The 11,602-nt window shown below is 43.3% G+C and overlaps 2 protein-coding genes across 2 annotated transcripts; both read right to left on the reverse strand.

The window, feature by feature from the left end:
* Positions 1-1,505: 1,505 nt before the first annotated feature.
* Positions 1,506-2,284, reverse strand: LOC123452640 (dihydroneopterin aldolase 2-like). The gene is made up of 2 exons (XM_045129372.1): positions 1,941-2,284; positions 1,506-1,849 (listed from the first exon to the last, which is right to left on the reverse strand). The coding sequence occupies exons 1-2, from the start codon at positions 2,156-2,158 to the stop codon at positions 1,657-1,659; spliced, it is 411 nt and encodes a 136-aa protein (XP_044985307.1). The 5' UTR covers positions 2,159-2,284; the 3' UTR covers positions 1,506-1,656.
* A 257-nt stretch (positions 2,285-2,541) lies between these two features.
* On the reverse strand, positions 2,542-8,363 carry LOC123452556 (YTH domain-containing protein ECT4-like). Its single transcript, XM_045129262.1, has 9 exons — positions 7,919-8,363; positions 6,506-6,579; positions 6,245-6,422; positions 5,710-5,786; positions 5,330-5,636; positions 5,117-5,235; positions 3,839-4,357; positions 3,512-3,724; positions 2,542-3,360 (listed from the first exon to the last, which is right to left on the reverse strand). Exons 1-9 carry the CDS (start codon positions 7,950-7,952, stop codon positions 2,953-2,955), a joined length of 1,929 nt encoding a protein of 642 aa, XP_044985197.1. The 5' UTR covers positions 7,953-8,363; the 3' UTR covers positions 2,542-2,952.
* Between the last annotated feature and the right edge of the window lie 3,239 nt (positions 8,364-11,602).

Here is an 11,602-nt window from a genome sequence, read left to right on the forward strand (position 1 = left end):
AGTTGATGATCACTTGGCTATGGGTGAGAGCCAAGCCATCATGTGTGTCAAGCGGTTTGCAGTGGGAATTGTGCAAGTGTTTGGCGAGGAGTATTTGTGATCTCCCACTGCTGAAGACGTCGCAAGGCTATTGGCGATGAACAAATCTCGCGGCTTTCCTGGCATGCTTGGCTCAATAGATTGCATGCATTGGAGTTGGAAGAATTGTCCAAAGGCATGGCATGGGCAATTCCACGGCAAAAAAAGGGTTCCACTATAATCCTTGAAGCGGTGGCCGATCAGGAGACTTGGATTTGGCATGCATTCTTTGGAATGCCTGGATCTTTGAATGATATCAATGTTGTCAACCGGTCACCACTGATGAATAAGATTGCAAATGGTGAGTTGCCACCGGTGCAGTTTATAGCAAATGGTCGTACGTACAACTATGGCTATTATCTAGCGGATGGCATCTATCCAAAGTGACAAACCTTCGTGAAGCCGTTGAAAAAGTCGGAAGGTAAGAAAAATCTTGATTTCCAAAATGCTCAGGCGGCGGCTAGAAAAGATGTAGAGAGAGCATTTGGGATTTTGCAAGCCCAATTTGCTATTGTGAGACGACCGGCTAGATTTTGGGATCAAAAAATGATTTGGTACATCATGCACGCTTGTGTGATCATGCACAACATGATCATCAAGAATGAGCATGGCCAAGATTTAGACTACTCACAGTATGAGCTCTTGGGACATCCCGTGCGAGTGCGACGGAGGGCTAAAAGGGTAGCCCGTTTTGTTGCCTCCTATCATACCATTCGACGTCCCGCAACGCACAATGAACTTCAGAAGGATCTGATTGAAGAGTGGTGGGCATGGCATGGACGACAAAGAGCATGATTTCTGCATTCGACATTGTATTGTTCATGAACTATTGATTGTGTTTATTGCATTATTTGTTGTATTGAACAATAAACTATTTGTTTGAGTTGTAATGACTATTTATTGTTGATTTATTTTGTTTGTTTGATCATTTTTGTTCCTATTTTTTGAAATGTATATGTGGTTTGTGCGTGCTGTGCGCGCTGTATTTTTAAGCGCTGCTGGAGCGGCGCGCCTGCATTATAGCGCGGCTGTTGGAGCCAGCGCTGGCGGCCGCGCTAAACCAGCCGAAGCGCGCGCGGCAAACAGGGTTTTTACGCGCGACGCGAAGCGCGGCTGTTGGAGATGCTTTAAAGGCTGATGGTAGCCTATATAACCCTATCATCAAGATGTTCGGCAATAGATACGTACAAACACTGTATCTAATGCTTGGAAATTTTTACGGTAAACGTTTACCCCTATTGTCAGGTGCCTCCAACACTGTATCTAATAACAATATCAAGATGTTCGGCAATAGGTGCGTACAAAACACTGTATCTAATATGGACGTTGACGGTGAAAAAATGGTTTTTCGAACATGGACGAGATTCAACTAAACTTTCATAAAAGGTAAGACATCAAATCTTACCACCAGCAGGCAAGAAGATGGTTCCCAGTTCAGAAATTATTCTGCTCATGATTCTTGTTCGACTTGCGCAATCAACACATGTTGTTCATATACATAGATATAGGAGGGCAAGGAGATGGATCGGCTCAGCTGAGATTAATTCTGCTGAGGCTTGTCGTATGAGGCTCTTGTGCTCACGCTTGTCTGCGCCTGAGTATCTCCACCCCGAGGTAGTCGACGACGCCCTGCACGGCGACGTGGGGCTTGCCGACCTTGACCCGGACGGCGGAGATCCGGGGGAACTCGAGCAGCGTGGAGGCGGCGATCGACTGAGCCACCGACTCCAGCAGGTTCCGCGACGGGCCTTCCACCACGCCCTTGGCTATCCTGCAAGAGGAACCACATTGACATTTACATACTTGGGTGTCAGGAAATTGAAGCTCAAGCTGTGACGGCGAAAAGGTTGAAGCTGAACGACCTGTAGATGTCGGTGTAGCTGACGGTGTGGGAGATGTCGTCGGAGTCCCCGGCGGCGGCGAGGTCCGTCCAGGCGTCGATGTCGACCACGAACTTCTGGCCCAGCTTCTTCTCCTCCTGCTTCACGCCGTGGAAGCCGTGGAACTGCAGCCCGCGCAGGACCAGCTTGTCGCCGCCGCCGCCCGTCGCCGGCGGCTCCTCCTCGCCGTCCCCCGCCATGGCTGCTCTCTTGGGATCGATCGGCTGTGCTTGAGCTCACCCGCCGCCGCCGCAGCCGCAGCCTTGTTTAGAGCTGGCGCAGGTGGGTGGGTGGAAGATTCGGCGAGATAATGTTGTTATTCATTGGGGGATTATCCATCTGAGCAGAAATGAGGGAATAATTTGGCAACATTTCAAAAAAATAAAAATAAAAAACTCGTATATGAAATTCGCAAGATTATGTTCGTAAGTAGAAAAGGAGGACGGAATGAGCGCTGTAGGACTTCGACTGTATTGCTGCTTATTACATACACTGATGTGGAGATAGACGCATATTGTTCATAACTGCGCCATCAACAAGTAACAAGAAAGGAAAATTACATATCAAAAAAAGAAGGGGGAAATTAAGCAGAATAGCTTTATTCATCTGCGATCCAACATTGAACTTACAGAGGGCTTGCACAAAAACTGCAGCGCTCAACCTTAACCTACTGCCCACCGAGGAATTAATAACGATATTAAACGCAAAAGGAAATGGAGACGGTAAAAGAAAAGTACACAAGAGACCCAAGGGAGGAGGAACTAATGTAAGAAACTACGTACTCCACTAAGCTTCCATCCATGGTTGGCAAAGGGCATGCCCCCTATATATCTTCCTAGTGTACATCATGCTTGACCAGACGCATCCCGGGACGCCAGTCATCTTCGCCTGCGTCTTCATACATATTTTGGCGGTGGCACCGGATGTCTTTATGCACCCAGCTTTCTGATGAGGAAGCACATGGATTAAATTTCAACCACAGCCGAATCTAACTTCAGCTGCTCTCTTTCACTTCAACAGGCTTGGCAGCAACAGATGAATCTCCAGCGGAGGCTTTCTCGCCAGAAGGGCTCACGCTCTTGGCCTCGCCAAGCCGCACAGCTTGTGCAAAGGTCTTGGTGATATGCCCCACCGGGTCAGTGGGTACGGTCGAGGGCTTCTTGGGCTCAACAACGCTAGGAGTCTTGGTGATATGGCCCACCAGGTCAGTGGGCACAGTAGACGGCTTCTTGGGCTCAGAAACACTGGGGCTGGATAAATGTTGTTGCTGATGCAGCCTTGCCTTATTCTCCAATAGGGCTTTCTCACGTTCCTCGTAGAAGTCAAAGTCATCAAGGATTGACACATCGTCCTCATGGTCCTTGAAGATTTTCAGCATCTCCAGTCCTTGTTCCAGTTTCACCTGCAGTAAGCTCAAAAATGTATTAGCGTCACATTAACTAGTCATAGAGGGAGCATTTTCCCAGTGTCTGCACTTGTTAGTTGCTCCTATGAAATAAATAACAGTAATTATAAGACAACAAATGTGCAAATCAAGTAACAAAGGACTGTACCTCCTGTGTATCCCGGCTGTTGGTTACAGGCTTGTTCTCATTGTTCTCAAGAATTATATGGCGGAAGAGATTATTTGGAACATCCTTCACTATGTGCCACTTAACAGGGAACTGGCCAGTCCACTTATCTTGCTGCCAGTACTCCACACTTTTGTCGAAATTCACTGGCCCGGTCATCTCTGCAACACCACAGAACTGTGCACTAGCATTCACCTGCACATGCGGGTCCAGTTTCCAATTCTCAGCAAGGAATAAAAAATGCAAGGTCTAACAAATCTGAGAACACATGAAAACAGTGACAGGGAAACAGGATAAGGTTTTGATTACCGAAAACAACAGAAAAATGGGATAATGTTCTTCCTTCTCCTTCACTTCACGGTAGGCAGCATCTAGTTTCCTGTTTCCATTTGTTGTGCTAGCCCAAACACCATATTTGATGCTCTTGTGCACATTATCTTCGCTGTATGATTTTATGATAAAAAATCTAGCATTTTTGTACTCTGTAACAAAGTCAGTCCTGTTGTATGACTCCTGGTCAAGTCCAGCAGAGGGCTTCTCATCTTTAGTATCATCCTCTGGTTGCTTCTTAGGCCTGGTGGCACGTGGACCCCGGCTTTGCTCATTGAGGAAGTCAAGTGGACCATCACAGCTGCATAACAAAGAATTACCCCTTCCTCTCCTGCGCCCTTTGTCAATTGGAATAAAACTTCTACCATTCATGCCATAGCCAGGGAAAGGACCCCCGTAGTTAGTGGCCTGTGGGAAACCACCGCTATGAGAGAACCCTCTTCCATACGAGTCACTGGGGGTTCCAAAACCATAGAAAGGCTTCTGCTGAGGGGACATCTGAAATTGGGGAAAGCCATGTTTAGATCCTAGTACTAATGATTTAGATCATGTCTTGTCATAATCATTAATAGCGTTGTTTATCAAATTATCATATTCATATACATCAGCACAGAAAGAACAGTTCAGCATTCTAATATAAGCTGGAGTGCACATGTTCAGCAAGCGCTGGTTGCATCTGGAAGCAGAGCTTCAGCCCAAATTGCAGCTAGAGCAGTGTCAGGATAATCTATTACAGGATTCGGTCATGTTTTTGTCATTTTGTCATCATGATATGGCATATCAGAAGTCATTGTGTCCAAACTCTTCAATGAAAATGTCTAGGTAGAGTTTAAACTTAGTTTTATGGTAAATGTGAGGAGCCTGAATGAGAGAACTAGGGGTTTAAAAGTCACGTTATAAGAGTATAAGAGACACATCAGATGTAGTAGTTTTCTTGGGACTATGTTTCTTACAAATAGGTGCAGATAAAAAAAATTGATTGTTGAAATGGCATATATCAGAAGTCATTGTGCCCAAACTCTTCAACGAAAATGCCTAGGTAGAGGAGCTTAAACTTTGAGTTTTATGGTAACTGTGAGAAGCATGAATGAGTGAACTAGGGGTTTAAAAGTCGTGTTATAAGGGTAAGAGACACATCGTAGTAGTTTTCTTGGGACTATGTTTCTTACAAATAAGTGCAGATAAAAAAAATGATTGTTGAAATATCTAAATTGTTATATGTCTTATATGACAAGAGATGTAATGTGAAAAGAATACCATCCCAGAAGCCATAGGAAAGTTGCTTTGTCCAAACGGCCCTGAAACACCACCAAATGGTTGAGGTGAAGCTGCAGGTGATGGAAATGAACCAGTTCCTTCTGACGATCTAAACCATTCTGCAAAATAGAATTTCAAGGAACACAGTTATAATCACCTAAGCATGGGGCTTAAATTAACAGATTTTGAACAAAGCATGAGATAGATAATAACCCGGTCTTGGTCCAAAAAGGAAGCTGTTTGGACTCAGAGTGTCAGCCATAAAAGCTCCTTGTGTTGGGTCAATTGGCATCATTGTCTCACCCTGTGATATTGGAGTAGGAGAGCTTAAATACGGCATGCCAGGTTGTACTGGTTGCTGGTAGTAAGGAGCCGAGAAGGAGAACTGCTGAGGAGAGTAGAGCTGACCATCTCCACTAACACCAGCCGGTACCGGCGTCGAGATAGGAGAATAATGAGCATAAGGGTCATAGCCATAGCCACCATGGTACATCATTGAAGGGTCCTCGTTGTACACAACCTTCAAAAAAAAAGTCAAACTGAGAAAAAGGAAACATCACAGAAATACTTGACAACTAAGCAAATCAACCTACCGCTGGACCCGCTTCCAATCCTTCCGCATAAGGAGGATATACATCCCAATCATTTGGAGGGTTCTCATATCCTGGACCTGCTCATGCCATGCCACAGACCCAATAATATCATTTCATCAACTCAAGAGAGAAGTTCCAAAATTCAGAAGACATTAAAATCATGATGGCATCAAATATGCTCTCTCTCCAACATAAAATTGGTAATTTAGTCCAACACTATATATGATAAAATTCAAATTGAGCCTAAGTTATTATTATTTCATTATTATTTGTGCACTGCAGAATGCATATGAATCCTTACAGGTCACAAGCAATTTAATAATAAATGACAACTTTAGAGATCCTTCCAGTACATATATTTCCAAATCGCATCTGATGGTGCTTCTTCAATTATTATCTCTTACTTATTAGTTTTGCCCTCAGATAATGGACTATACGTGTTAGTGTAAAAATATACTTCCTTCAAAAACAGGGGAATAACAACGATGCAGACAGAAGATACAACTCTGGGTGTGTAGCACAAAATTTAACTCACCTTGGTAATAGAATGGCTGTGCCTGAGAGGAATACATGTGTTGTGGATACACAACATTATGTTCCCCACCTATGTTGGATGTGCCAGCCTGGGCTTGTCCATCACTTGGTAGATTGATAACACTTGAATCAAGTGAAATAGTGGGTTTAACTGTTTTCTCATCCTTCCCAGGAATAGTCTGAGGTACAAGAAGGTATTGCAACAATCAGAAAAGGGTGAAAAACTTGTATAAAATATATTTGAAATAAATCAAATAATGACCTGCTCTTTAGCGTTACTAGCAAGAACAGGTTTCTGTTCAACCTCGATTCTTGGCTCCGGTGAATCCATAGTGCCTAAAGCAGTAAGATACAATAAATTAGCTTAAGTCTCAAGAATGGTAAATTAGTGATATACTATGTAGCATATGAGATAACACTGGAAAATAGTGCTGCACTTTGTAGAGTGCCGAAAATATTATGGAAGATGAATTCACGGCTAATGTTACGTTCGTGCCTTTTACTTGCCCCGACAATTTTAAACAAAAGGCTCAATCACAACAAAACTAGGCTAAAGTGAAGCTAAGCTTGCATAAATAGCCCAAAGTTGCACATAAGGATAGCTGCCCCGCAGCATAGTTGCATGCCTTAGAATCCAGTCAATCAACCTACCTACCATCTAGGGAGTCACATGCACCACAGATGAATATTAACACAGTGGTTATGGGCGCACAGCACTCCAACTTGGTGTACTTAGTTGCTAATTCGGACGCTTATTGTAGCCTAATTTATAATCATGAGGCTAATGGGAACAACCATGCATAATAAAGGCGGTCATGTTCAGCATTCACTGCCATTCTGTTTTTGTTTGGTCAAACGGCACTATATAAATCGCAATTGAGGCCTCCCCAGGCAACTGGGCCTCACACTGGATCACCAGGTTTCTGCTATGACACAGACATCCTACCATTACCCCCTGCTCTAGCCCAGTCTGCACCAACTTATTCACTAGACATCGTACATTATCATAACTATGCATCTCATTCATTCAAGTGGATGAAACCACGCATGGCCCACCCTAATTAAGTGCAGGCTACAACCCAAACCATGAACATGTGACAGGATTTCCATATGATAGCAGCATGGTACCCAACCAATCAAGTGCGTATTGCTACGCATACACGCAAACCAGAATAGTCAACACCGGCGCAGGATCGCACAAGGTTGGAGCTCAGGCGATTCCATGACGCCTTGGCTGGTCATCGAATCCAATCGTTGACAACCAATGCCCTCGATTTCCCAAGTGGTACCAGGAGCTACAGCATGAATTACGCAAGAACTAATTCACCCGTAACAAGGCGCCAAGATCTCGCACATCAACTAATTTTGCAGCACAGATCTAAGGGAATCGCCACGACACATCCTAAAACAAAGCGGCAACAAGTCAACAACCGTTAGCGATTGCATCGACACCACAGCATCCTAGATCGGCAGGCCTCCCCCGTGGAAGGCAATCGGCGTATATAACATCATAAAGCAAGCAGGAGCAGCGAGCACCGGCGACTGCAACGACAACGACGCCGCAGAAGCCTAGATCAGCGGGCCGAGCCTCGGACTACAGGATCCAACCAGAATCACAGCGGACATGGAGCACGGGATGCGAGAACAACGATTCCGGCGAAGGCGGAGCACTCACCGGCCCTCTCCGATCCGGCCCGCGCCGATTCCATCGGGGATCCGCACGCGCGCGGGGGGGAGAAACGGAGGCCGACCAATCACCACCGGCCTCGTCCCTGGCCCGGATCCCGGCACCGATCTGGTGGGCGCGGCGCTCCCGCGGTCGGATCGACGGGAACTCCTCGACGGGGTCCGGTCCGGTCGGGGGCGCGCGCGGTCGGTCGGTCGATATCACGCCCTGCCTCTCTCCGTCCGGCGAGCCCGCTGCTCCGGCGGATCTGGCCCGTCTCGCCGAGGAGTTCCCGTCGCGGGCGGTGGAGGGGGAGGGGGAGGGGGAGGAGGACACGAGGGGAGACGCAGGAATAGCGCAGGCGGGGTGTGGTGGTGGGGAACTGGAGAGGGGACTGGCGACGCACGAGCCGGAGCCAAATACGTTTGGATTTGTGCCCGAAAGGAATATTTTGGCCATGGCTGGAAACTCGATCTCATCATGCTCCATCTTTAGCATGCCACTCTACCGCTTTTATTTACCTATTTATTATCCTATATATACTAGTAAGCTTGCACGTTGGAAATTAATGACAAAACAATATTTGAATATGTGAAGCTGTACATTTTAAGTTTAGGTGCAGTGATATGTAGTCATACACAAGCAAGGATTTAGCGGACATTCCACGATACTCTATGAATTCAAATCTTGATGGGATATATAGTGAACAAGACTTTCAAGCATATCGAGATCAAATCCGCCACCAGCATTCACAAATCAAGAATCTTAATGAGCACCCATAACATTTCTTCCTTGCTTAGCCAATAAAATATGTGTTCTAATCCATAGGCATCCACAAGTCGTATAGACAAGGTAGCATTAATCATAATATTACGACAGCTGTTGCTCACCACTATTTAGCTGCTAAGACCGTCGTCAGTGTTGCCCGAAACACCACCTCCAGAGTTGTTCTCCTTGACATTATAATCTGCAGGATGAATCATCCTTTCCTGCATCATTTAGCGCATTTTTTTTGTTGTTTCCAGGCTACAGGTTTCTTCGCAAAATCAACGGTTTGCTTGCTCCTTGTCTCGACACACAAAAATGAAATCAAATACATCTTGAGGTAAGTAAATGTAGAAATTTCATCTAAAAATATAATATAAAAGCTATGTCAGCCACATGAGAGTTCCATTCTGATTCGTGCAACCTCATTTGAAATATCAACAAATTAAAGTATATTGTGCATATTCATTAATTACAATATAATTCAAGTCTGTTTATACTATAAAGGAACAAATCAGATCTATCTAAATATTATGAATAAGTATTGAGTTGGCTACTCAGAGTTGAAGCAATTCGTCTGGGGAATTTCAATGAACCTCCACACGTGTTATCTCAATTAACATAAGGAAATGATGCATATAAAGGTTGTTGAATGGACATGATGCAATAGAAAAAAGGCAAGCAAATAATATCAGTTCGTATGGAAATGGTTACCATAAGGAAATAACAATTTTCACGAAGAAGGAGTTCCTTTTCTAGGTACCAATTTGCACTTCACTAAAAGATAAGAAAGGACAACACCGCAATAAACATGTGAGTAGAAAATGATCAAAATGGAGCCCTCCGTTCTCCTACATGACCTTACTTTCTAGAAATATCACATGGTGCTTTATAAAGACAACTACCATATGGGAGTCCTGTTAAGAGTACAAAATAACATCTATTATCTTTAGCGGGTTTGGAGAGCAGAGCTCAAAACCATATGCATTTGACTTTACAGCTAGCATTGATGATAGGAACTCCTCCTTGGGGTTCTAAATCAATTCCAAAAGGGAAGGCTTGTGCTTCAGCTCAAATCTCTAGTAGTTAGACTCTTTTCTGCAAGCACAAACAGAAAATAAGACAAACATATAAATAAATGTGTTCTTGTTCTCAAAAGGATGTGTGCGGTAGCTACATGATGCTCCGGTTTAGCTGGATAGAAAGTTCCTAGTATGAGGCAACAACTAATGGTAAGGATGTTCATAGGGTCATTGCTTAAAAAGACTACTGTCACAAAACATTGTGTTGTGCATATGAAGGTCCTTGTCTGAGCTAGCAAAGTACATCGGGCAACACATTTGTGACATTGTACCATCAAGTTATCTGCTTCATCGCGTATTTCCTGGTCATCTCATTAACCGTCAAGGTGGTAGAAAACTGAAGGGCCTTGCATTCTTATATATAATAATGATGAGAATAATAACGAGCGATCATTAAATTGTTAAGAACTTAAGAAACTAAAGGCGCCTCCATAATAAACCTTTGTTCGCCACCATGTTTGAAATCTACCATCTTCACCAATCATGAGGTGCAGTACCTTTCAATGGCTTGGTGTCAACTAATTGCATCAATGATTCAGAAAAAATAATGTTTCTCATTCTGAATCAAAGCAACAATGACTACTTGTCTAGTATAATCATTTTTCTCAGTCTGGTGAGAAATGAACATAAAAACATAGAAAAATAAATATATGCATTGCACGTCTATTGCACTACTAATGCGAAAAGTTTTAAATAATTGTGACCAAAGTTGTCAGAATCATGATTCAAGTCTTAGAATCTTACGACTTTACGATCCAAACTAGCCCCACCGATTCTACGATTTTCTTCATATAATCTAAGTTTCTACAATCCTAGTAGTTATGATTCTACGATTCACGATCCTACCAATGGAGCTCCAATCCGATTCAGAATCGCGATTCTGACAACCTTGATTGTGACATTAAATATTTATTTCAGTTCTCAAGATAATATTAATTAAATAATGCGTACAAAGAAAATACCCAAAGCTATTTGTGGTTCCTAAACCATGCAGTTGAATTGCTGGCCAATGGAGAAAACACAGATCTATCTATGGATCTTTCATCAGCAATCAGTCCTTGTGTTTCTAAATCTCTGTAGTAAATAAGTTCAGTTGCATAGAATATTCATACTAATAACACTAAGAGGCAAGATCAACTTAGCAAAATTATTGTTGGCAAAGAATAATTCTATAACATGATTGAGCAACAACCTGAAATAAGCTGCAAATAAGGGTGCAAGCATGGTATCATACATGATTTATCTAGTAATGATTGTTGTAAGAACTTATTATGAATTCTCTGAGACCCAAAGGGCTATCAAGAACAAATTCCTTGTGATCTAGAAAGCCCGAACAGTAAAGGAGATAATCAAAAGATATTAACACATGTATGTTGTCTAAGCCATGTATGATATACAAGCTTCTAACACACATATTTTCAAAAATTCATGCGAAAATATGAAAGATTGTAGAATATACAGTACAACAGATGTTTGGAGATAAATTCGATCGTTTATAACAAATTTTTCAAAACAAGCATAAATTGCACACAACACTACTTAAATGGTTAGGAAGGAAAAACGTGCATCTTCTCTTCCCTTGAATGGGTTCCGGCATTGCTGGAGCAACAACCCTACATCTTTGGCATCCTTCCCCAGTCCGCAACAACCTTCCCGAGTCTGCAACAATAAATAAAATATTAGGCTAGAAATAATGCATCTGGCCTGATATCCATATAGTGACTGCCGTCACCGTGGTGCGGGTGTTCGCCCTGAATTAGAGAGAATCACCCCTGAGCGGATTACCCAAAATTTCTATTATCTATGTGAGAATGCTTGCACTTCCAATATTAATTACAAACAACTA

This window comes from Hordeum vulgare, chromosome 1H (genome assembly GCF_904849725.1).
Source record: "Hordeum vulgare subsp. vulgare chromosome 1H, MorexV3_pseudomolecules_assembly, whole genome shotgun sequence".
Taxonomy (NCBI): Eukaryota; Viridiplantae; Streptophyta; class Magnoliopsida; order Poales; family Poaceae; genus Hordeum; species Hordeum vulgare.